Here is a 27,662-nt window from a genome sequence, read left to right on the forward strand (position 1 = left end):
TCCTATATGAGCTCGATTAGACACAGGGCCCATGATCGGCAGGCCAAGACAACCCGTCGACATTCTGTAGAGCATGTGGGTTACAACAGCGTTATGTGGGCGAGCGTTATCCTGTTGGAAAGCACCCTTGGAATTCAGTTCATGAATGGCAGTAAAACAGGTCGAATCATCAGATTGACGAACAGATTCGCAGTCAGAATGCGTGGGATGACCATGTGAGTACTCCTGCTGTCTAACGACAATTCCAGGTGGAGGTCCAGTGTGCGTAGCACGCTGGCAGGTTGGTCGCGGGCCCTCAACTGGCCTCCATCTAACTAACAAGCGGCTATTACTGGCATCGAAGGAGATCCAGCTTTCATCAGAAAACACAACAGAACTCCACCCTGCTCTCCCATTAGCTCTCGCGTGTTACTGCCCCAAAACTGTCCGCGGAATTGGATGGTCTTCCCCCTCGGTAAAGTCATGTGGCCTTCCAGAGCTCGGTCTTTTTGCGACCGTTCATTGTCGTACCCACAGCTGCCAGAAATTACGTACAGTGGCTACATTCCTGCCAGGTCTTTCTGCAGTATCGCAGAAGGAACATCCAGCTTCTCGTAGCTCTGTTACGCGGCATCGTTCAAACTCAGTGTGGTGTTGATAATGGCGTGTTTGTCATCTTGAAGGCATTGTTGACTAACATCAACTTACCACTAACATCAGCTTACCACGTCTAATCTCAAAGCTAACTAACGCTCACAACCGTTCCGGCATGTAGTTCCAGGAAGCTTCATTTGCATCCTTACAGTGGCGCTCCTAGCGCCCCTTCTATGCGACTGGCGCGAAATCTGAACAGACACCATCTTTCAGATGTAGAAACACGCTTACCAACTTTCATTTACGTCGTACAACACCTTCTTTGGTGCTGCGACTATTTTTCTGCCAGTGAATTTTTTTATATTTTGTAATAATTCTTTATTAGTATCGATTTTTATCTGCTTCATTTCCCATGACAGTACATTTATCCATAGCAGAGTGTCAGTGGTTCCACGGACAAATACGCCATTCCAAACAACAACAACACGAACGTTGCTCGCTATTGCAATATACAGTACCATCTGATTTTCACATATATTCTTGATCAGCTTCTAACTCTAGGAGCAGTGGTGCGGGTTGCTTCTGTGCGTCAACTCTGCATGTACACCTATAATCCACAAACCACTGTGATGTGTGTGACACAGGGTACTTCTCAGTGTTCGTCATATCAGGGTTTCTTCCCGTACCACTCACGTATGGAGCACGGAAAGAGTGGCAGCTGAAATGCTTCGATTTTTGTGCTAGAAGTAGTCTAGTGTTGTCTACAGAATCCAAACGGGAGCGGTACTTAAGAGAGGATGTTACAAAAGTTTTTTCAGGACACTTAGGAAATCTAACAGATCTACTAAGGAGACTACCTACACAACGCTTGTCCGTCCTCTTTCACAATTATGCTGCGCGTGTGGGCTTCCTACTAGATAGGACTGACGTAGTACATCGAAAAAGTTCAAAGAAGGGCAGCACGTTTTGTATTATTGCGAAATATGGTAGAGAGTGCCACTGAAATTATACAGGATTTGAGCTGGACATCGTTAAAAGAGAGGCGTTTTTCGTTGCGACGGAATCTTCTCACGAAATTTCAACCACCAATTTTCTCTCCGAATGCGAAAATATTTTGTTGATACCGACCTACATAGGGTGAAACGATCACCACGCTAAAATAAGGGAAATCAGAGCTCGCACGGAAAGATATAGGTGTGAGTTCTTTTCGCGCACTATACGAGATTGGAATAATAATAGAGAATTGTGAAGGTGGTTCGATGAACCCTCTGGCAGGCACTTAAATGTGATTTGCAGAGTATCCATGTTGACGTAGATGTAGATATAGAAATTGATCAAAAATTTCATTTTTCGATTTTTTTTCCATTCAGAAGTAAAATTTATTGACATCCATTTTCCAAAGTTTGATCTCTGAAATCATGTGTAGAGTGATGAAAAGGAAAATTACATTGTTCGAATTTTAAAAGTCCATGCTCCTTTTCGCAATTGTCCGTGGAAAACCAATATCTACACCGACAAGAAAAGCATTCCGGAATGTGAAATGAATACTATGTAGCCCATATTTAGGTTCCTGTAAATATTGACCTACTAAGTGTGTTCATGGCAAAACTCGAAACTTAAAATCCAAATGAGTCTCTGAATGCGCTTATCTAGAAATTTTGCCCAAGACAACATTTTCATCATGTACAGCTGTAAAACTTGCAACATACGATGCTGTAATTATTTTTAAAGATTGAAACATAGGGAGAGCGAAAGTCTTACAGTTTTGGGACTTCAGGGCTGGTACATTCACTCAAATCATTCTTGAGAAAATTGAACGTCGTGTGTCTAGAACCGACATGTCTATTCAGGACCTAGAAAAGGAAACAAGATAAAAGAAAAAAATTAACAAGAGAAGTCTTGAGGATAAAGAAGGTACTGAGTACAGTTTTGGAGCATTCTAATGTATAATCGAAGAAAATATGTTTAATCCTTAAATTCATCTTCCCAGAAACAACATTTTGTGCCAGTTATGTACCTTTTTCTTGGGACATCTGTGATGTACTGCAATACTTCGGTATTTTGATGTTTCGTCACCTCATATGTCTCACAATGCAACAAACACACACACAGAGCAAAATTTTCGTATGTTTTGTTTAAGCTGAGATGTGTTTATAAAGGTGCCGAAAGTCCCATACTGATTCCTACAAAATAGATGTAAGCTGTTATAACAAGATTTTTATCAAGATGTTCAAAATTGCTTACATATTTGTTTATATGGATGTAGATTTTATACCGTTTAACATTGGCAGTTATTGATTTAATAGGTTATGAGGTGAAGGAACCTTAATTATTATAAACTGATAGTCACAGTAGTTTGTAAATTCCAATAAAAATATTGAAAATTGAATTTCAATTTGCGTTATAATATTACTGACCACAACATAAAATTTTACTTTCTTATCTTTAATATTTTAGCATGCTTTTTGATTTACCTCGGAGTATGCATTTCATGGACATCCCCACTTAATACTGACACTTGAAACTTCGTAAGTATCCTTTCGTGAGACAGTTGGTGTCCATCTTCAAGCGTCTTCCAGTCCACGTTTTCCAGTATCTCCAGGAGGCTCTCTGATGTGTCAAATAAACTTGTTTTCAGTCGTGCTGTCCTCCTTTGTATTGTTTAATATCCCTTGTTAGGCCTTATTGGTAAGGGTCCAACATACTTGAGCAATGTTCTACAACAGATCACCGAGTATGTTATAATGGTCTCACGGTAGATTAATTGCCTTCTTCCAGTATCCTACCACAACTCCAAAGCTCGCGACTTTTTAAATAGGACTGAGTCTATGTTATCATTCCATTTCGTATCTGTTGTGTCTCTGACACAAACTACCAAATGGAAAGTCGGAATTAATTACAACTTATAAGATTTATTCTGAAAACAAGCTGAACTATATCTCAGCGTCGTCACTCGTGTCCAGGTCCGTAGCCAAAATTCATCTCCCGTAAACACTGTCACAGTAACAGCGTCGCGACTGAGCGGACACCTGATCCTGACTCCAGCAGGCCCACCAGACGACTCCCCATCCGGGCCGCGACGACGCAACTTAATCACAGGGGTTGCATCCTGATTGGCTCCATCGACTCCAGCGCCATGACTGCTTCGGAGTTTTATTATGCCTGAGAATGGTGTTTTCAGATCGAATGTTGAGTTCCTTTCCAGCGAGTTTGTTGTTGAGATGGAAGCAACTAACCTCTGTTTTGGAAGCATTTGGTTGAAGTCTCCACTTACGGAAATATTCGCCCATTATCTTCAGGCCTTTCGTTAGGATGTCCTTAGATGCTTCAGTTGTGCTACATCTTGCAGCGAGGGCCCAATCGTCAGCATACCCGAACTTACTTGATTGTGTTTCCGGCAGGTCTCCAATATAAAGGCTAAACAGCAGTGTTGTGAGCACTGATCCTTGTGGTAAGCCATTCTTTAGTTTTTGATAGAGCTGCAGTCAGTGCTCATGCTCATTTGGAACACCCTATCATTGAGCAGGCTGTCTATTAATCGTGGTATGGATTTGCAAGGAATTACTCGGAGAATTTTGTACATGATGCCTTCTCTCCACACAGTGTCGTAAGCTGCCGAGGCCACTGATGTTTTCAATTTTCTCTGGAATCCCGCCTCAATGTAAGTAGTGAGTGACAACACCTGGTCAGTACAACTTCTTTCTGGCCGAAAGCCTGCCTGTTCAACTGGGATCACCCTGAACAATTCTGGGCTAATTCTGTTATATATAAGCCTCTCTAGTAATTTGTATATTACAGATAGCAGGGCAATTTGTCTGTAGCTTTTTGGGTTGTCAACTGGCTTCCCAGGCTTTAGAATAGCTATTACCTTAGAGCGTTTGAGTTCTTGTGGGATATTGCCAGTTTGCATGAGTTTGTGAAAAATCGAGCCAGCCATACTTTTGTATACTTGCCACCGTTTATTATGAATTCAGGGTGAACGTTGTCGAAACCTGGTGCCTTTGTTGGTTCGACATCTTTCAGAGCGTTTTCTATGTCGTCACTAGAGAAAGGGCGAGAGTGTTCAGTTTCTGTGGCTTCATTTTTTAAGATTTTGAGTTCTCGCTTCACTTGGATTGTATGTGTGTTATCCTTTGGCGTCCTAGACGTTTTAACTAGATGTGCAGCTATGGAATTTGGTCTTACAGCTGCTTTTTGTCGTTGTGCTGGTGGGCCACTCCCTAGTTTTCTCAGCAGTGACCATGCTTGCCTGCTAGATGTTTGGAATTTGAGGCTTTCTACAGTTTCCGTTCACTTTTGTCTTCTGGCAGCATCCAAGCTGTGAAGCAGTTCATCCGCTATTTCCTGATCTCCGGAGTCAAGGAAGCTCTGGTATAGTTCTTCGCTGGTTTGGGACAATCCAGGGATGTACTCTTTCCGGTTACCCTCTTGGTATGTGCTTCTTGGCCGTGCTTATCATGGCACCAACAAATCTTTGGTAATTTTTGCTAGTAGGTGGTATCCATGATGGCCTCGCGTAGAGTTCTGCCCACTTGCCGCACAGTCAACACTGTCCAATCATAATAGAGGTAGGAACTCAAATTCCCCTAATTACCTCTATTCCTCGCCAACGATGGAATTTTAAAAAAGCCAATTGGACTGGGTTCTCCACAGATCTGGACAAATGTTTGGGATGGATACCACCTGCTAACAGTGAGATGCCTATCTTCGCACAAATTTAGAATCTTATCAATATATGACTGTTTATTTCTGCCACATTTTTTTAGATTGTCTTCCGTTATAAATACCTACAACATCTGAAAAAAGTCCAAGGTGTTTGTTAATATCATTTATAGATAACATAAACGAGAAGCATCTGAAGCTGCTTCTATTTCTTTCGATGACTGACCATCCAGGATAATATCATCTGTCTTCCCTACAGATAAATTTTAAATTCAGTCAAAAATTTCTTTTTTTACCCCATACGATCATACGTTCCTTCATAGGCACTGATGTGGTACCGATTCATACGGTTTTTGGAAGTCACAAAATACTAAATATGGCTAATTGTTTTGAACTACAGTTTTGAGGGTGACATCTGAGAAAAGCCCGAGTCGTGTTTCGCATGAGCTCTTGAAAAGTTCGTTTCGCCCTTTCCTCGAGCCTTCCGTAGCGTCTGGTGAAATCCCGCTCTCGGCCTCGATTTCGGAGCCAAACACCGTTGACGACCCACAGCTGTAAGAAGTAATCCATATTTAATTCGCTGAATGCAAATTCCTTGACTTCACCAGATCTACTACCCAATAGTGACATATGAAAATCTGTTCTTGCAGACAAGAATGTAATTTTTAAAAGCCCAGGCAGGCAAACGATGATAACAAATCTGGGCTCGATTCCTCGCTCTATCATTCTCTCTGTTGTGGGATCCCAAGTAATGCTGCGATCGTTAGGTGATGAATTCAGCGGACTACAATGTAAGGATGTAGACAGTATGACAACTCTTGGGTTAGTCCGGGGAATATACACGGATAGCCGAAGTGGTTAAGGCGACAGCTCGCAGAAATCAGTGTTAGAGTGCCGTTCTGACACAGATTTTAATTTGCCACTATTGAGTAGTAAATCTATATCCAATAAAGCTGACGTTAAGGAATTGTAATTCAGTGAAATAATTTCTAAGATTTCAGATCTGTTTGTTGCCATTAGATCTAGTACTGTGTTTCTCGAGTGGGTTTCCGAACTATCTGTCTATATAATTTTCAGAGAAAGCATGTAATGTTGATTTAGAGGAAGTCTTGTCACGTACACACCTATAGAACAGTAACTATCACAATCGACTGTTACGCAGTGCAGGGTCTCCTCCAATGATTAATGTGTGACTCTGGAACATTTGTACAAGCGAGATGAGGTTTCTTTTAAAGTTTCCAATTATATCTACGGATGAGACTTGTGGTGGATAGAAGGATCTTATTATGCCCACACTTAATAGTGAGTTTTGCTCAAACAATCTCACACGCAGCTTCAATTTTTATCTCGGTGGATTTTATTTTTTTTCCTTGTATGTTGCGACACCATCTCCTTTCGATAGACACTTACCGTGAGGCGTAGCGCAGTTCTTTCGAGGTCTGCAGTTATTGAAGTGTAGCTGGGAGCATCCTCTTCGTACACCCTCAGACAGAGATCCTGATCATCACAGTTTAAACAAAAGTTGTGGAATGGATTGGAACGAAGAATTGGATATACTGCCACCGTAATTAGAAATCAGCACTTTTTCTCAATGTTTTTCAATTTTAATGTGTACGGTGGCTGCTCAGATTAAAGCTTAGATTACTAGCGCGAAGTAATGCCCAATATGCCGCGATTTGAACTAGCTGTACCCTATAATAGAGAAGCTGATGACCCACGTAATTAATTAACAAACTCAATCTGACTTTAGCACAAATCTGAAAAATGTATGAGTAGCTCACATTTTGAAAATGCAATGGAAATTAGCAGTCATAGCGATATTAAACTCAACATAAGTGAACTTGAAGCATCATTCCTAAGATTACACCAACAGTGAATGTATTTTAGCAACACGACTTCTAGGCGGCGTGATTGCAACAGTCAAATATGAAACATTGCACATTTTCCATCTACAGAAGCAAGTACATCGTCTCGCAAGTGATATCACACACTTACATGCTCTACCGTAAATTACATGCGCAGAACGATAAGTAATATTCAGAATGGATACCACTGTTGTTGTGAAAATACCATGTGGTGATCGTAGAATGAATCAAACAATATAGCAAACGTTACGTATAACCTTGTGTGATTTCACAATGGCTGCACTCTGTCAGCTTCGTCATTCAGCAACACAGCGTCACTGCGTACATAGTTGAATCGTTAAACCAGATGTACGCAGTAATACAAGATCTGTCAGCGCACAGCGACACATGTTACATAAACTGTAAATAAGTAGTTACCATCTGTATAAAATTCCGTACAAGAAACAAAGCATTTATCGAGCAGAAATCATAGGAAAGGCAACTGTATTGACTGCGAAATTCTTCCGATTAAGTGACTGAAGTCGGATTTTGTACCAGGCCTCCAAGCTTCTGATTTCATAAAGACAGTCGATTAGAAAGACAAGTGCAACGTGAGCCCACATGAGTTATTCACAATAAGTTCGCAACGTGAATTAATGAAAATGTAATCATGGGTTGCAAAAATCTCGCTAGTGAAATAACTTTGCAGACAGACAATCCTTCGGATAACACCAAATAATGTGAACCATCTCACCCAAGGTGCAATTCGGCGACCAGCCGCATCTAACACATTTGAAACCAAGACCAGGGCCGCGATATGGTTGGCTCACTGAACCGGGAACCAAACTCATGGAACAGGTTAGCAAATGGGAAGTTGCGGCACACAAAGTTAATACCAGACATTGTCACTAGGGTCCTGACGTCAACTGATAACACATGCAGTGTTCCATTATGAAACTATGTGTATAAAATGTGCACTGAGAAATGAAAGAACAGTGTAGCGCTGGATTTTTACATTATTAAATAACTTATTCTTACAACAGTGTTGTATACTAGGGATAAACCAAAAGAGGTAGCGAATTTTCAGTCTGCAGTTTGCCTATATGAAAGCTGGTGGCCACACGTTGTCTTTCTCGTCAATCAGAGCGTTTGCACTTGTTATAACTCAACCCACTAGCGTTTCTGTAGCCGAACACAGATGTCGGTTTTTTCGTAGGGCAGAGTTTAACTTCTGCTATCTAATACAGAGATAAATAGCTTTTTCTTTCCTCCGAGTTTTAATACAGGTAGACGCTGTGAGTCACCAGTGTTTTGAGTTGGGTTTCTTTGGACGTTTGTCAGCCATCTTCCTGCTTGTTCCTGTAGGCTTTCCAAAGGGGTGTTGTTAAAAGTAGGGATAAGTGCGGCTTTTGCCACCGGCGGTCTGCACAGTGGCTCCAGCATTTCATTGTGTCCGCTATGTGTCCTGTTGTGAAGATTTCGGCCTATATGGGACGGTCACTGCCGTCGTAAAATTCTCTTTCCCTCAGAACTGCATCTCATAGCTCGGGTCTGGGAAATTACTTGCATGTGATTACTAGTGTGCGTGTTAGTGGTTTATAACCACAAAATTTCAGCTTGTTTATTTGATATGCATATCAATAAAATTCGTACAGTTTCATGTAATTATGTTGTGTGACATATCGATTTAACCAACGTTGTTTCGGGAATTCAATGTAAGGTGTGTTATTTGTTTGACACATTACACGTTGATGTGCTGCACTATACGTGCACTCCAAGAAAACTGCCAGAGAGCTAGTAAATGAGAGCAACTGTGCCTATATATATCGAATATTGACTGGTAAGGTCTGCTTCTTCTCCAGTCAGCAGAGAACACAGTGTTCAGTGCGTCTAATATGTCAATAAATAGACGATTTCAATTTATGTACATGAAACATTTCAACATTACTGACCCCATGTATCGCTTCTGCCTTCATCGACAGAGATGCATTAAATATAGTATTGTTTCCAGTAATTGCATCACCTACATGTAGAACTTTGTACCTTACACCATTTACCGCAATTATGACCGAAGCAGTATGTTACTGCACCACCATAAGACCATTACAAGACTCCAACATGACAGAGATAATTCCAGCTCCCTCAGGTGCTTTAAATTTTTAATATCTCTCGTGGGTTTGTTCCTGAAGACGTAACCAGAGAATTAAGGGCTACAGGAATATTTAAATTGTTTGGTACCTTTACTGTGTATATCCTGCAGTAAACTGACAAATATTTGCAGCATTATTCCCATGTGTATTTACATTAATAACACAGTGGATAACGTTGGAAGCTCCATTCGCAGATGATACGTTTGGCTATAAGACGTTAGCAATGCCAGAAGACTGGAGCGACCTGCAGGGAAGATCTGCAGATGATCTGATTGATGTGGGAACTGGCAGTTGACACTGGAAGTAAACAAACGTAACGTATTGCGTATGTATAGGCAGACAACGCTATTAATTCACGATTACATAAACCAGACAGCAGTTTTAAGAGTCGATGGGTAAGAAAGAGAAGCAGTGGTTGAGAAGGGAGTGAGACAAGGTCGTAAACTATCCACAACGTTATTCAATTTGTACACTGAGCAAGGAGTACAGAAGAGCAAAGAAAAAATTTGGAATAGGAATTGCAGTTCAAAGAGAAGAAAAATAAACTTTGAGGTTTGCTGTTGACAGTGTAATTCTGCCACAGACAGCAAACGACTCGGAAAAGCAGTTGAACGGAATGGACAGCGTCTTGAGAGGATGATATAAGATGAACATAAGCAAAACAAAGATAATGGAATGTAGTAGAACTAAACCAGGTGACTCTGAAGGAATTAGGTTAGGAAATGACATAGAAGAAGTACTCGTAGTACATGAGTTTTGCTATTTTGGCAGCAAAATAACTGATGATGGCCGAAGCACAGTTCCTTCTACAGAATTATTTATGTTGTAGTTTCTTCTAACCCAATGTCATAGATAATTTCTTTCCCTGCTCTTGTTTCCAGAATTAACTGTTGTCTCCCAATAGGAGGAAAGATCAACAAATGTATAAGATTTGCTGATGACATGATCTACAAGTGGTAGGCAATTGCAAGAAAAGCTTTTCTAGAGAAGATAAATATGTTTACATCGAATATAGATTTAAGTGTTAGGACATATTTTCTGAAAGTATTTGTCTGGAGTGTAGCCATGTTTGGAAGTAAAACATCGACGATAAAGAGTATAGACAAGAAGAGAATAGAGAATTTTGATATGTGGTGCTACAGAATAATGCTGAATATTAGATGGGTAGACCATGTAACTATAAGGAGGTACTGAACAGAACTGCGGAGACGAGAAATATATGGCACAACTTGACTAAAAGCGATCGGTTGATAGGACACATTCTGAAACATCAGGAGGTCACCAATTTCGTATTTGAGGAAAGCGTGTATGTGCGTGTGTGTGTGTGTGTGTGTGTGTGTGTGTGTGTGTGTGTGTGTTTAAGAAAGGGGGGAGGGGTAAAAATCGTAGAGGGAGACCAAGAGATGAATACAATAAGCAAATTCTGAAGGATAGAGGTTACAGTAGTTATTTTCAGAGGACGAGGCTTGCGCTGGATAGAGTAGCTTGGAGAGCTGCATCAAACCAGTCTTCGGACTGAAGACCACAATAACAACGATGACGTTATTGGCGGCAAGTCACTAGATGCAGTAACAACTGTAAGATTCTTAGGCGTAACCATCCGAAGCGACCTAAAGTGGAATGACCACTTAAACAAATAGTACGAAAAGCAGATGTCAGGCTGACATTCATTTGGAGAATATTAACGAAATGTAATTCATTCACCCGGATGGGTTAACACAAAACATAGAGGAGACTAAAAAAAAAAAAAAAAAAAAAAAAAAAAAAAAAAAAAAAAAAAAAAAAAAAAAAAAAAAAAAAAAAAAAAGCGGCTCATTTCGTCCCGGGATTGTTTAGTGAGCACAAGTGCATTACGGAAATACTCAATAAGCCAAAATGGTAGACGCTACATGAGAGGCGCTGTGCATCATGGACAGAGTTACTCCTAAAATTCCGTGAGGTGTTTCGTGAAGAATAGGGAACATACTACTTTCTACCAAATACATCTCGCGAAATGAACACAACAAAAACCCAGAAATTAGAGCTATTAAATAAACTTACCGACAGTCGTTCTTCCCACATGCCAATCGCAAACTGAACAGGCAAAAATGAAGGAGAACGAGTTTGTGATACCACGAGTACCTTCCAACAAATACCGTCAAGTGGTATGCGTAGTATATATAATGCTCAATAGTATCCGAGTGACCTGATGGCGTTTCGCCTGATTTGTATGCAACCTACATAACGTAACTGTCTTGGAGGTTCTCTGCTCTCTTTCCTGTGCAGTCGTATGAATATACGAAATGGTTACTACAGGAGGCTGCAAGAGATAAATGCTCTGTATGGCTATCAATCAATACAAATATCAGAAAACACGTTGTTAGAAAAGATCAGCCATTACGCTTGTAACTCAAATTTATTACAATTAATGACATTTCAAGAAGCAACTTTCATCGCGAAATCTTACGACGAAAGTTTTTGTGCCTGACTGGGATCCACTACTCCAATCTACCAACTATTGTTCCTGTTAACTAACCACGAAAGATCTTAAATATACTTTTAACCACAAGAAACAAAGTGTGCTCACGTTTAAACTTGAAATGACATGATATAAGGTTTTGTGTTGGACGGAGTTTCCAACATGTCATCTTTCTATCGAATTGTTAACTAAGCACAATCAAATATTAGAAATCATAATTTTTCACCACTAGAGAGATGATTGAAACTGAAAAGACGGTACGAAAAATTTTTGACTTCCGGGATTCGAACCCAGCACATATCGTCGTTGATTTATAGTCACGAGTAGATGTTAAAAATCGGTTTATTTCGCCAGCAGCGAGATGTTTACACGTCTGAACTAGAAATAACACACGACATCTAGTTCTGTGCTGATTGGGAATCGAACCTATACACATCGTCACTGTTGGCTACACGTAAAAAGACGTTGACTATCGATTTCTTTTTCACCAGTAACTAGGAGTGACATTTTTGAACCTGAAATGATATCTCGAAAAGTTCTGTGTCTGACTGGTAATCGTCACCGATCGGAATCGTTGAAAACGCACGAGGGACGTTGAAAATCTTAGTTTTTTGTCATCTGTGGTTTCGTGTGGGCGTACCACAGCCGGAAATGGTAAGATGGAAACTCTTGTTCCAGACCATATTTCGAACCCAGACACGCGCCTTTCGTAGATGAATTCCAGAATCCTCAACGTAGAAGGGGGAGGGGGGCTAAAAATCGAAAATCGTTGAGGCAAACCAAGAGATGAATACAGTACGCAGATTCAGAAGGCTGTAGGTTGCAGCAGTTACTAGGAGATGAAGAGGCTTGCACATTATAGAGTAGAATGGAGAGCTGCGTCAAACCACTCTTTGGGCTGAAGATCACAGCAACAATAACAGATCTGACGGTGAAAAATTTAAGAAATTGTGATCCTTGCACCCTTGTTAAAATTTACATATTTCTGCTTATAGCGATGCACATCTTAATTTTTCTAAATGCACAATTCAACTGATCATGTAATCATGTATGGCATTCGATAATTTAATAACTGGTTCTTTTTAGATCTACTCTCACTGCAAGGTGTATGTGTTTTTGTGATAATTACGAAAGGCTTCTTGGGTAGGACACAAGACTTCACGTAGACACAGACCATGTAGGGTCAAACGTGTGCAATAACTTCCTAATGCGTGATGTCGGGCAGGTTCGTGTCATATATACTTTTCGTTTTATCAAATTAGGCATTAGTCACAAGGGTTTTATTAAATTAGGCTTTCGTTGTGTGTCTTGGTGAGTTGTAATTCATTTATATTAGAACAGAGCATATTTTTATGGTGTTTATCGTTGGTTTATAGAAGATAAAAGTAAAACATAAGAGAGAAATGAATTATCAACATTACATTCCTCCCCCAACATTAATTAAAATAGTCTGCCGTTGGTCAGGCAGTTTCTGGATCCCCGCCCGTAGAGCGCTACTGCTTTGGAGATAAAGATGTCGATAATCCAAGTTTAAAGGTCGTTTTCGTCCACAAAGAAATGTTCGTGATGGTCGTTTGATAAGAAGCGAGAGATATAAACACTTCAGGGCTCTAAATCTGAATACTTTCGGTAGGAACTGCTTTCCATCCAAACTTCTCGACAGTTTCTCTTGTGAAATCAGCGTACACGCTCCTTGATCCCTTTTCGTATGTTGTGACTACATGGTATCTCAACTGTCGACAACAGATGCCCTACAGCAATAGTCCCACCCCTGCGATGCAGCACAAAACATCGTCTTTGTGACACTAGATGCATAAAGTTAAATTTTGACGACTCACACTGATCAAGCTGTTGTTTTTTGTTAGGGTCAACCGTTATTTTGAGCTTATGAGGTTAATTCGTAGTGAATTGCCGTTATTTCCTTAAATCGACTTTTTTTAGTTCGTCTGTCTGCCCGTTTGCTAAGACCTCTTTTTCTAAGGAATGTGTAGCGGTATAAAGTTGGAATTTATGGCAGATATTAACGTTTACAGTCTTTGGCTGTGTAAAATGTTTAAGCCGGCCGCGGTGGCCGAGCGGTCCTAGGCTCTTCAGTCCGGAACCGCGCGACTGGTACGGTCACAGGTTCGAATCCTGCTTCGGGCATGGATGTGTGTAATGTCCTTAGGTCTAAGTAGTTGTAAGTTCTAGGGGACTGATGACCTCAGATGTTAAGTCCCATAGTGCTCAGAGCCATTTGAACCATTTTAAAATGTTTAAGACTCTGAGTCAATGCAATCAGAAGATACGGCCATATGTGTCACATATTCTGATAGTCTCAAACTGTCATGAAATTCAGTGGATGAACGTCTGGGTGGTCTAGCTGTAAGGTGCGTGCTTGCAAACCGATTAGTCACGGGAAAAAGTCTCGCTCAGATCATGGATTTTTCAGTCTTCCTTTCAACCTTGCCTTAATCTCTCAACAATATGAGATGTTGCCCGAAACACCAAGTGGCTCGGATACCACGTTAAACAACACGTCCCCTTTCTCCGGTGGGATGTCTTGGACAGGCTAGGGACATGAAAGGAGCGGAATTGGCGTCCAGTTGAAAGACCTGCACCAGGCCGTTAAGACACACATAATTATTGTTATTACCTATTAACAGAAACTATGTTTAGACGAAATTTTCAGAGCGTGGGTCCTACTTACATTTGTCCGGTTTTTGTAGGAAAACTTTAACCTCGTGGATTATATGCATCAATACTCCCTTACCTATGTAGTTATATGAGACGAAGCGCGGTATAAAAACGTAAAGATGAGAGGTGCTCAACATCTGGTCTCTCCGTTTACTCTGCGTCACATTTATGAGCAGACCATAAATACGCACGTCAGCACAGAATAGCAAGTGGAAACCGACACTTCCGGCAGAATTTCCGCATCCTTCCTCGTTGCCAGTTCGTGCAATTGATTTATGTGAACTTGTTTCAATGAGCACAAAATCAAATCAATAGCATGCTTTCGGCGGTGAAGGCAGCTAGTGAATATCTCTGTGAACGAATAGGGAATCGAATGTTTCGAAATAGGAATCAAAATTTTCGTCATTGTCGAGCATCCATGTTTACGACACGGTCATGAACCAATGCTCCGTGTAGGTTGGCAGTCTGTTGGAATGACTGCAGTTACGTATGCTGAAGGTATGGGTTCGATTTTCACATCAGGCTACCATTTTTAACAAGCACAAACAACCTCTCTTCATCTCTGGTAACTATAATTGAACAATGCAGGTTGCACCGTGATTCCGAGACCACTTTAAACATGACATCCCTTCGATAGCTGTCGGAAGAGAGTCGATGCATGTTGGGCCATGACAGAGGCAGAAGTGACGCCAGGTTGATACTATGTCGCCAGTGAGATTCCGTAGATGAAAGTTTTCCTTTTATTAACAAGTCAGTCGTCATGTAGGGTCACAGGGCACGTACTTCTTTTTGTATTTGAGGTTGAGACGTGGAAAATATTGGTGCCGGACTGTGATTCGAACTCAGATCTCCCCTTTCACCAGGTTTGGCATCTTTGAGATGATACATCGTTTCATTGTTTCTGCGTTATTCCAGAGTCCTCAACGTATCCACGAAAGCCGTGTCTGGGTTCGAAATCAGGTCTGGAACAACTGTTTCTTTCATGCCATTTAAAATTGCAGCGCACACACACCAAACCACAGGCGACAAATAATTGTGGTTTTTTACGCCCTCGTGCGTTTTTAATAATATTGATTGGTGCCGGTTTCGACTCGCAGTCAGACACAGAACTTTTTGTTGTATCATTTAAGTTCACAGGTTTAAATATGCCACTAGGTAGTCAACGTGTTTCCATGTGTAGCCAACAACGACGATGTGTTTAGGGTTAGATTCCAATTATGCACAGAGCTTTATGTTACGTTACTTCTAGTTCATGTGCACATCTCGCTACTGCTGAAATAAACCGATTTTTAACCTCTACTCGTGACGAGAAGTCAATGAAAATACGTGCTGGGTTCGAATCCCTGTAAGGCAAAAATTTTTCGTTTCGTCTTTTTAGTTTCAATCATCTCGCTATTGGTGAAAAAATAATGATGTCTAACATTTTTTGTGCTTGGTTAACCATGCTATTAGGTGCTTTATTTGAATCCCCACTCTATAAAAACCTGTTGTTGCTTGTGATTAAAAGCATATATGAGATCTTTCCTGGTTAGTTAACAGGAACAATAGTTGCTAGACTGGAGTACTGAATCCCAGTCCGGTACAAAAATTTTCGTCTTTCGTCTTTCACAATGAAAGATAATTTTTGAAATGTCGTTAATTGTAATAAAATTGAGTTTGTAAGCGTAATGGCTGATCTTTTCTAATAACGAGTTTTCTGATATTTGCATTATTGTGGTATTAATTTGCATCTCGATTGATAGCCATACAGAGCAGTTATCTCTTGCGGCCTCTTGTAGTAACCATTTTGTACAGTCATACGACCGTATCGGAAAGAGAGCAGAGAACTTGCAAGACAGTTACAAAATGCGTGTTGCGTACAAATCAGAGGAAACGCAAATCAGGTCATGGTGATACTTCTAAGCATTATGGTAGAGGTACACTGTGTGACCAAAAGTATCCGGACACCTGGCTGAAAACTATTTACAAGTTCGTGGCGCCCTCCATCGGTAATGCCGGAATTCAGTATGGTATTAGCCCACCCTTAGCCTTGAAGACAGCTTCCAAATGGTTCAAATGGCTCTGAGCACTATGGGACTCAACTGCTGTGGTCATAAGTCCCCTAGAACTTAGAACTACTTAAACCTAACTAACCTAAGGACAGCACACAACACCCAGCCATCACGAGGTAGAGAAAATCCCTGACCCCGCCGGGAATCGAACCCGGGAACCCGGGCGTGGGAAGCGAGAACGCTACCGCACGACCACGAGATGCGGGCAAAAGACAGCTTCCACTCTCGCTGGTTTACGTTCAATCATGTGCTGCAAGGTTTCTTTGGGAATGGCAGCCCATTCTTCACGGAGTGCTGCACTGAGGAGAGGTATCGATGTCGGTCCGTGAGGCCTCGGACGAAGTCGGCGTTCCAAAATATCCCAAAGGTGTTCTATAGGATTCAGGACTCTGTATAGGCCAGTCCGTTACAGGGATGATATTGTCGTGTAAACACTCCGCCACAGGCCGTGCATTATGAACAGGTGCTCGATCGTGTTAAAAGATGCCGTCACAATCCCCCAATTGCTCTTCAACAGTGGGAGGAAAGAAGGTGTCTAAAACATCAATGTAGGCCTGTGTTGTGATAGTGCCACGCGAAACAACAAGGGTTTCAAGCCCCCTCCATGAAAAACATGACCACACTATAAGACCAACGCCTCCGGATTTTCTGTTGGCAATACACACGCTACCGAGCGAGGTGGCGAGGTGGTTAGCACACTGGACTCGCATTCGGGAGGACGACGGTTCAATCCCGTCTCCAGCCATCCTGATTTAGGTTTTCCGTGATTTCCCTAAATCGTTTCAGGCAAATGCCGGGATGGTTCCTTTGAAAGGGCACGGCTGATTTCCTTCCCAATCCTTCCCTAACCCGAGCTTGCGCTCCGTCTCTAATGACCTCGTTGTCGACGGGACGTTAAACACTAACCACCACCACCACCACAAATACACACGCTGGCAGATGACGTTCACTGGGCATTCGCCATACCCACATCCTGCCATCGGATCGCCACGTTGTGTACCGTGACTCGCCACTCCACACAACGTTTTTCCACTGTTCAGTCGTCCAATGTTTACGCTCCTTACACTAAGCGAGGCGTCGTTTGGCATTTACCGGCGTGATGATGTGTGGCTTATGAACAGCCGCTCGGCCATGAAATCCAAATTTTCTCACCTCCTGCCTAACTGTCATAGTATTTGCAGTGAACCCTGCTGCAGTTTTGAAGTCCTGTGTGATGGTCTGGATAGATGTCTGCCTATTACACATTACGAACCTCTTCAACTGTCGGCGGTCTATGTCAGTCAACAGACGTGGCCGGCCTGTACGCTTTTGTGCTGTATGTGTCCCTTATGGTCCCACTTCACTATCACATAGGAATCAGTAGACCTAGGGATGTTTAGGAGAGTGGAAATCTCGCGTACAGATGTGTGACACAAGTGACACCCAATCACCTGACCATGTTCGAAGTCCGTAAGTTCTGCGGAGCGCCCTATTCTGCACTCTCACGATGTCTAATGACTACTGAGGTCGCTGATATGGAGTACCTGGGGGTAGGTGGCATCACAGTGCACCTAATATGAAAAACGTATGTTTTTGGGGATGTGTGGATACTTTTGATAACATAGTGTACCTCTCTAGTGAAAACTACAAGGAGTATCCGGAATTGCAGATGATCTTCCTGAAAACTCGACATTTAATGTCCTGGTGAGGAAAGCTACAGTCTCTACGGCACTGAGAGTAAAAATTAATGATGATAAGCTCTGCATCACTTGAGGTACCAAGTACATAAAACTATGTTTAATTTATGACTGAGAAGTAAGTGCTCCTACAAATTTCAATGTCAGTTTATCCCTAATGAATGTTTCTTTCTTTTTTTTTTTTTTTTTTTTTTTATTTCAATTCCCCATCGGGGCGGGCTGGCAGCATATGCGCTGCTCTTCAGCCGAAAGACATAGAACAAAACAATAGAAGACATTTAAAAACAGCAAAGGAGAGAAGAAGGCGAACATAGATATAAAAAAGGGAGAACATCATGGAAGGCAATAGACAAAAAAACGGGGTGACTGTAAAATGGAGATAAAAAACTGTTTAAAAGTAGCACACACAAAAAGCCTCACACAGCGACGATTAAAAGAACACAAGGCACAGTATGACTGGAGCATAAAGGTGTTGACGGATGGCATAGCACATAACGTAACACTGACGGCGAACCTCAAGGCAGTACACAATTAAAATCACACCTCTTGATGCACACGAGAAACAGCACTAAACACAACACTGATGTGGCACACTGATGATGATCAATACAGAGGATCTGCCAGGTTCTAGGAGAGGAGGGAGACCTGAAGAAGGGAGGGAGGGGAAGAGATGGGGGAGGGGAATGGGGGGCGTGCAGAAGAGGGCCAGGAGGGATGTGGGAAGGAGAGAGGCAAGTATGGGGTGCAGGGTCTCAGGGGAGGGGGGGATGGAGGAAAATCCGCTCTGGGAGAAGGACGAAAGAGGAGAAGGGGGCCCTGGGGGGGGGGGGGGGGAACAAGGCCAGGTTATAGTTGGAAGGAAGGGTAGATGTCACGGCGAAGTTCGTCATCCGGGAGGGGGAGGCGTTGGAAATTGCCCTGATGAAGGAGATGGAGGGTGCGGAGGTGGAGAGAGGGAGGGATACAGCGATAGAGGCGCGGCAACGGGCGGGGGGTGGAGAGGAAGGAGGAAACCAGAGGGTGGGGGGGATCAACCCTGCGAACAATGTAAAGGATGCGGAGATGTTGGAGAAACAAGAGGAGGTGGGGGAAGGGGATCAGTTCATACAGGAGCCGTGTGGGGGAAGGAAGGCGGATACGGAAGGCAAGGCGGAGCGCATGGCGTTCAAGGATTTGGAGGGCCTTGTATAAGCGGGTGGGGGCGGAGATCCAGGTGACGCTGGAATAACAGAGGATAGGACGGATGAGGGATTTGTAGGTGTGGAGGATGGTAGAAGGATGCAATCCCCATGTCCGGCCGGACAGGAGTTTCAGCAGGCAGAGGCGGGAATAGGCTTTCTGCTGGATGGTCAGGAGATGAAGGGTCCAGGTGAGGTGTCGGTCAAGGGTGAGGCCAAGGTATTTCAGGGTGGGGGTGAGTTGGATAGGACGACCATAAAGGTTGAGGTAGAAATCATGGAGGCGAAAGGAGCGAGTGGTACGGCCTATGATGATTGCCTAGGTTATAGAGGGGTTGAGACGGAGGAACCACTGGTTACACCAAGTGGTGAACTGGTTAAGGTGGGTTTGGAGGGTACGTTGAGACCGTTGAAGGGTAGGATAGAGAGCCAGGAAGGCAGTGTCATCAGCATATTGGAGAAGGTGGACTGGTGGGGGTGGCTTGGGCATATCAGCTGTGTACAAGAGATAACGGAGAGGGGAGAGGACAGAACCCTGGGGGACGCCAGCCGTGGGATAAAAGATACGAGAGTTGGTGTTGTGGAGGGTGACATAGGAAGGACGGTGCGAGAGGAAGGAAGCGACCAGACGGACAAAATTGATAGGCAGGGCGTAGGTTTGGAGTTTAAAGAGGAGACTGGGATGCCATACACGGTCATAGGCATTTTGGAGGTCAAGGGAAACAAAAATGGCGGAGCGACGGGAGTTGAGCTGGAGGGACAGAAGGTGAAAAAGGTTGAGGAGTTGGTCGTCAGCAGAGAAGGAGGGTCGGAAGCCACACTGGGTAAGGGGGAGGAGGTGGTGTTGAGCAAGGTGCCGATGGATACGGTGGGAGAGGATGGATTCAAAGACCTTACTGAAGATGGAGGTGAGGCAGATGGGACGATAGGAGGAGGCGGCAGAAGGGGGTTTGTTGGGTTTGAGGAATAGGAGGACGCGGGAGGTCTTCCACAGGTCAGGGTAGAAGCCAGTAGAGAGGATGACATTACAGAGATGGGCGAGGACAGTTAGGAAGGAATAGGGGCTTTCTCGAAGGTGACGGTAGGTGACACAGTCGTGACGAGGGGCCGTGTTGCATTTGGACTGGAGGAGAAGTTTAATGTCTTGTGCTGTGATGGGAGTGTTGACGTCGGAGGGGGGCAACTGCCCCAAGTACTGGAGACTAGGAGCAAGTGGAGCGACCGAGGTATCAGCACGTTCCATGACGGTGGGGAAAAGAGAATAATCAAAGTGGGGATCATCGGGGATGGAGAAGACCTCGGAAAGGTGGGAAGCGAAGTGGTTGGTCTTACTGAGGTTGTCTGGAAGGGGGCGATCGTTATGGAGAAGGGGGTAGTGGGGAGCGGAAAGGGAACCAGTAAGACGATGGAAGGCGGACCAGTACTTGGAGGAGTTGATAGGGAGGGTGGCATTGAGTCGTGTGCAGGTCTGGCGCCAGTCCCGGCGTTTCGTTGCTGTAATAAGGTTCCGTACGTGTCGCTGCATTTGCCGGTGGCGTTGGAGTGTATCCCTGTCACGAGTGCGCTGGAAGGAGCGATAGAGGCGGCGGGATTCACGGAGGAGGAGGACAGCCCGCGGAGGGAGAGTGGGACGGTGTGGGTGGATGGTTTTAGTAGGAACATGGGCCTCCGCGGCGTGAATGTTTCTTTTGTTCACTTGAAATTTATACCAACATTTCAACGTTGTGCAATAGGTGCTGGCATTGTTTATGACACTATTTTAGGAATTGAACGTACTTAAAGGTTTGGATAATATATGAGGGGTGTTGAATAAGTAATGCAATACTCTTTTTCTTGGCCAATTTTAATTGAAAGTATGCTAACTCTGTTGTGGGACATCATGGAATATTCCTGCTTCAGCCGTTATAGTTCCATGTATTTCCGATAGGTGGCGGCGCAATATGTAGCCTTCAAATTGGCGGCTGTGACGGAGGTGCGTTCCAAGCAAAAACCTGTCATTGAGTTACTTTTGGTAGAACACCAGAGCATCGCAGATATTCACAGGCGATTGCATAATGTTTACTGAGACCTGGTGAGTGGTTGAGCAAGATGTGTCTTCATAGTAAGAATCTCGAGCAAATCTCTCTGATCTCTCACACACAGCCGTGAGTCTTTCGATGTTGGAACGTGCAGACACTCTCATTCGAGATGACCGACGAATTACAATCAAACACCTCGCTGCACAATGGGACGTCTTGGATGGTAGTGCTGATAAACTCGTCCACGAGTTAGGGTACTCAAACTATTGTATTAGCTGGGTTCCTCGCCGCCAAACAGAGGACCATAAAGAGCAACGGAGGACAACCTGTACGGAGTATCTTGTACATGACGAGGCTGATCGTGACAGTTTTTCGTCGAATATCGTCACACCCGATGAAACGTGGGTCATAATTTGGAACAAGAAACAAAACGACAATGCATAGATTGGCGCCACATCATCACTCCTCCGAAGAAAAAGTTCATAGCCGCACCCTCATCCGGTAAAGTCGTGGTGATGGTCTTCTGAGACTCCGAGAGGGCCATTCTGTTTTATGCCGTCCGTTGTGGTGCAACTGTCAACTCTGAAGCGTATTGTGCTACCCTCAGGAGACTGAAGTATCGTCTGCAGCATGTCTGTCGTCACAAAAATACAAACAAACTTCCCCTTCTCCATGACAAAGCAAGGTCTCACTCCAAGAGGAGTTCACAAAACTTCATTGGTCTTTTGTTCGACATACACCACTGAACCCGGATTACACAACTTCCGAATTTCATCTGTTTGTTTGGCGTAAAGAAGGATGCACTCCACAGTAAGCAGTACGTGGATGACGGGGAGAATACTGATGCAGCATGACTTTGCCTCCGATGTCGACCAGTAGAGTGGTACCATGCAGGCATACAAACCCTCCCAGTAGGGTGGCGTAATGACATTGCACTGAAAGGAAACCATGTTGAAAAATAAGGTTTTCTAGTCAAAAGAGTGGTGGATAATATGGTGAGCTGGAATACTGAATGAAACCAACCTGCTTCCAGGAAAAAAGATTGTGTTGCATTACTCATTGAATGGTCCTCGTAATACTAAAGTTATCAATTGCTATTCCATCTCATCGGGCTGTATTGCACGACAACATAAAGTATGAGTAAAGCTTAACTGAATCAATGCGGAATTGATTTTCTAGTTAGCCTGTCAACCTCTGCATCACACTTAGGTTATGAAAGGATCCTACTGAAGCGCCACTGTTTCTTGCTCTTGTTTCTAAATAGTTCATTTTGTCCTCCATAAAGCTGGAACATCCTATGTAACAGGCACACGTGGTCCAGAGTCAGAAAGTACATCCTTTTGCATTGTAGTGTCACTATATGGCCGCCTTGTTGTCGTTGCCAAGAAACTGAAGCATGATAATCTTTGGCCTGAATCCACAGACAGTAGCAGCTCAACGTTCTATTCAGGTTAAATTAACAAGGACCACAAACCTGTTAGTACTGTTTGGCGTCAGTCGACTTCTACGGACTCAATCAAACATCTCGCTGAGAGTCGTCTTAGAGCGTATGTTTTTCGGTAGTAACTGATAAATGAAACTGCAGTCCTACATTAACTTTTTTTGAGCTACATATGATCATTTCCTTTTATTTTTCAATACTACTGTAAGAAATGAAAATACACAGCTTCCATCAATTTAAAATAGTCTTGTTTTGGTATACGATTACTTTACCATAACCATTACATAATATATATGTGGTGTCTGTTCTTTCAGACATTTCCGAATTAACAGAAACCATTTTAATCCAGCAGCCACTATGAATTAAGATACAAAAGACTTACAGATATTGGTTGCAAGTGGACCTTGATTTAAATCAGTGGGGAAGTCGAGAATTTGTGCTTGATTGGGATTCGAACCCACGTCTTCAGCTTACTATTTCGATTCGCTGTCCACTGCCCCTTTTGGACACAGTGGTCACAGCAACATTCGGACTACCCTAGCACACCTCCCATCAGACCCAAATTCTCGACTTATCCATACACCATTATTGTAGTCCCCCTCGCCCATTATTGTCATTACTCGCAACATTTCACCAATTCCCGTATGATTTCGGACTTGGCGTGCTCTGAAGAGATCATTGGCTGTCCTGGCCTCAATTGTATATGTGTGGACACGATTTCGATCCATCAACCACTGTGAATTAAGACAAACAAGAATTACAGACATTGGCTGCCAGTGGGCTTTGATTTGAATCGTGGAGTTGCGATGACCACTGTGCCCGGATGGAGCAGTGATCAACAAACCTCCATAGTAAGCAGGACACCTGGGTTCGAATCATAGTCCAGTCCAAATTTTCGCCTCTGCCCCTAGATTTAAATCAATACTATCTCGCAGCCAGTCTCTGTATTTTGTATTGTATCTTATTACATAATAGCTGAAGGGAAATATTACCTCTTTTCTCTAATGATTTTGTTTTCTTTAACCCTAGGACTCACTCTGCTAAGATTTCCCTAGTACTCCATCTGGGGTCATACATGACCCCAATCAATATATAATTGACTGTGTGCACTAATCACTGAGAGAACAACGTAATGTCGTTTAATACTGTTTGTTTACATTTTATTTATTATTTAGACACATTTCACAGCTTTTTTAACAGGTATGTACATAGTAGAATTAAATTACATATGGCAGAGTAATTACATATCAGAAGTTACAATATTACTCTAAGTCATAATTTGTTTCACTCATAAATGTTTCACAATGGCTTCAGATTTACAGAAAATGTGATAAACAACTCAACAGGAAACATAATTCTAACCGGAATCCGTACCATAGTCATCTGCACATATTTTGCAAGTAGTAACTATTTCAGAATATTCCTTGCAAACAAATTTGTTACACTTTTTGCATGTTGAATTGTATTTTGTGTCCTTTGATCGGGGGCAAATGGAGCATCTGCCTCGCTTTCTCTTCTGATTGTCGGATATTACGTCTGGATGTCCATTGTCTAACAGATCATCAAATCCACACCGATTGATACTGCTAATAATATCCTTGTTCCTTGCTTGTGGTAAACTCAAACGACGTTCCACTTGGGGCTTTGCCATTTCTTTGGCCAACTTCATTAGAAAAAGTCGTGTCTCTGTTTTTTCAACAGCAACACAGAAGAGTCTGTAGGCAATGAGTGCAGCTAGATCGACAAGATCATAAAATACTGCTAATGGCCAACGTTTTGTACCCTTTTTCACAGAATAGTAAGAGCTCATTTGATCTAGCGTATCAACACCTGATTTTATTGAGTTGTAATACAACACTACTTCTGGTTTTCGTTTCAAGTTGTTTTCTTTGGGCACTTCAAATGATTGATGTTGTGTTGACAGGAGTAGCACAGCCTTATTTCTTTTTGGAACATACGAAACTAATAGGGTTTTACCACCGTATGCAAATCTGGTAGTGCATTCTTCCCTAGTTTTCGAAGGCAAAAACTCTTTTGGGACTTCTTTTCTTGTAGAACGTAGAGTACCTACAAGTGAACTTCATTTTCAACAATTCTTGCCCAAGGTCATAGCTCGTGAAAAAATTGTCAGTGGTAATATTCCTACCACTGCCAGCCAGATGACGCACTAAGTCTAAGACACTCTCTTGCCTTGATTCACTTCTCTCACATCACCACTCCTTCCAGTGTACATTTGAAGATTTGTTAGATAACCATGTTCACAGTCTACTGCGCACCATATCTTGATGCCATACTTTCCTGGCTTTGAAGGAATGTAGACCTTGATACTGCACCGAGCTCTGTATACGCAAAGATGTTCATCAACAGTAATGTTGCTGGAAGGTATAAATGATGTTTGACATTGCACGGCAAACAAATCAAATATTTCCTGTACAGCTTCAGCCTTATTTCCAGTCCTCTCTTTCCTTTCAAGTCTTGTGATGCGGTCGTCAAGACGAAGTGAACGCAGAATGTCCTGATATCGCCTCCTCGACATAGTAGCACGGAATAGAGGAGTGCTATATTCAGAGTCTCAAAATTCGTCAATAGGTTTCCCCCGGCTCTTCTGTACGCCATACAGAATCAGCAAGCCCAAAAATGAAAGAAGCTCGCATCTGTCTGTATCACGCCAGTCAACTAATTTTCCAGACACTTTCAATTCATTTCCTCGTTGATTTGTGAACTGAACTATTATATCCAGCAATTCATTAGTAATAAACTGCCTGAAACAGTCAACAGCTGAGCTAACACTAACTGTACTAGGAATACCTGCTGAAAATCGTTGTATGTTTCGGATTGGAAATCTACGAATTGATAGTTCTTTTGTACTCCATGCAATATCCCGACCCCTGCTTACCAGTACTGCACTTTCATCTTCTCCACTGTCATCATTTTCAGCAAGAATATCATTTTCTTCTAATTCATATAAACAAATTTCATCACTTTGGTCTACCTGTGTCTCTGTTCCATCATCTTCGGCGTCACTACCTTCTGAATCACTACTGCTACGAAATAAGTCTTCCATAGCTTGTTCTACACTATAGCCAGGAGCAAAACGTATTCCAACCATGCTGAAATTACACCGCAACAACAAACGTACAACAAATGTACAAACGAACTTCCAGTTTGAGGTTAGTTCTGAGTAACACCTGAATAACACCTGAATTCAGTGTTACCAACTCAAAATACCTAAGAAAGAGATTGATAGTTGATAATCTATACATTCTATGAATGTTACTTATAATCTATCTGTGGTCATAATTGTCCCCAACAGTAGTTTTTGTTAATTATTGATTTAAATGTTGCGTCAAGCGCTCTAAAAATTTTTGTGAGAGAACTACAATACTGTGTGGTAAAAGTCATAAAATTCTGGATTTTTACAAGAAATAGAAATATTATTTTATCCGTAGTAAAGATGATTGGGGTCACCTATGACCCCAGAGTGAGTCCTACGGTTAAGATGTTACTGAGTTTATATTCTCCGTAGCACTGAATTTTCGTGTAGTTTTTTCACTTTGTTGCATTTAACATTGGCTTGTCATTTTCACATTCAATTCTTACAGCCCAGTTGTATTTACTATCTACGTCACATACATTCTTTTTGCTATTATGTAACTGTTACTGTCTTAACGATTGTACACCACCTTCTTTGAATACCTACTGCTTTCGATTGTACTTATGCTGTTCAGTTTCAGAAGTTATCTTCTGCAACTGCGCTCAGCATGTGTACCTCAGATGCATTATTTTATCAAGAAACAGTAATGAATATTTGTTTTGTAATTCTGTTACAGCAAACAATACAGCAGTGGAAATACGTCTTCTACCTGGCCATGACATTATCAGTTGTACCGTACTTTCTGTTCCTCATTTTTGGATCTGTTGACGATCAAGAAGTTAAATGGGAAGAGCGCAGAGAGAAGAAGAGGAAACAGAAGCTGGCCTCATAGGTATAATTTCAAATTGTGCCGACACTGTGTGATGCATACGAGGTAGCAAAACACAGCCGAAAGCAATAAGAAACTGGTGTACCTCTGCCCACATGCATGTATTGGGAGGAATTCAGTTACGTCATAAGGACGCTTTCAATGCTCGGAGATTGAGTATGGATCAGTGCACATGAAAAGCAACAATTTATGACAATCTTTGTTGTTGTTTTATGGTTCTGTGAGTCAGAACTCTGTTCCTGCAAATGTTACAAGCAGATGAACAGCTCAAGAAGGATGTGATAAGCAGTGACAGAAGAGAATGTGTGCAACTGACACACCAGTACGTCTGGCATGTTTCTTAATACTAGAAAAATGTTCCTGAATTGCCGTTAAAATTTTATGTTTTTTAAATATATATGTAATAAAACTTTTGAGAATCTCTTCTCCATTGTGAATATCATAGGTGAGTCCACCTTTTTAAAATTCGAGAAAGATTGTATCTTTCTTGACTGGACTACGGTAGGGTGAAAATTGATAACTAAAGATAGGACAGAATAAAATTCTGATACCTTTTATAATATGAGTTACAAGCCTCTCACTATCTATAATGAAAACGCCTACAACCATACACTAATGCAAAAACTTGAATACACTTGTGTTTTTGTTGTGAGTGCACGAATACCTAGATGAGCATGAATTATTTAATTTTTATAATCTGGACTACACTTTTGTCATTTTACTTCTTTCCTTTCTTTGATGTTCAGTATCGTAATACATATTAAAAAAGCTATGTGCTACATTATACAAGTTTCAGACCTGTGGACACAAAATCTTGCAGGATTTGAGCTCTTTGGCTAGCGTTTAGCAGAAATAACTACGTAATTCAGTCACATGTAATGAGCCTACAGTATGAATATTTAAAAGAATCTATAAATGTATAAATGTAGGACAGACTAGTAGGTTACATTTG

The 27,662-nt window shown here is 42.2% G+C and overlaps 1 protein-coding gene across 1 annotated transcript in view; it reads left to right on the top strand.

Moving 5' to 3' along the window:
• LOC124622979 (sialin-like) overlaps positions 1-27,075 on the top strand; it is a 112,609-nt gene extending 85,534 nt beyond the window's left edge. Inside the window, exon 9 of the mRNA XM_047148768.1 lies at positions 26,558-27,075. Coding sequence (XP_047004724.1) covers positions 26,558-26,713 — 156 coding nt within the window. The 3' untranslated portion in view covers positions 26,714-27,075. The remainder of the gene's footprint in view (positions 1-26,557) is intronic.
• Positions 27,076-27,662: the final 587 nt, after the last annotated feature.

This window comes from Schistocerca americana, chromosome 7 (genome assembly GCF_021461395.2).
Source record: "Schistocerca americana isolate TAMUIC-IGC-003095 chromosome 7, iqSchAmer2.1, whole genome shotgun sequence".
Lineage (NCBI taxonomy): Eukaryota > Metazoa > Arthropoda > Insecta > Orthoptera > Acrididae > Schistocerca > Schistocerca americana.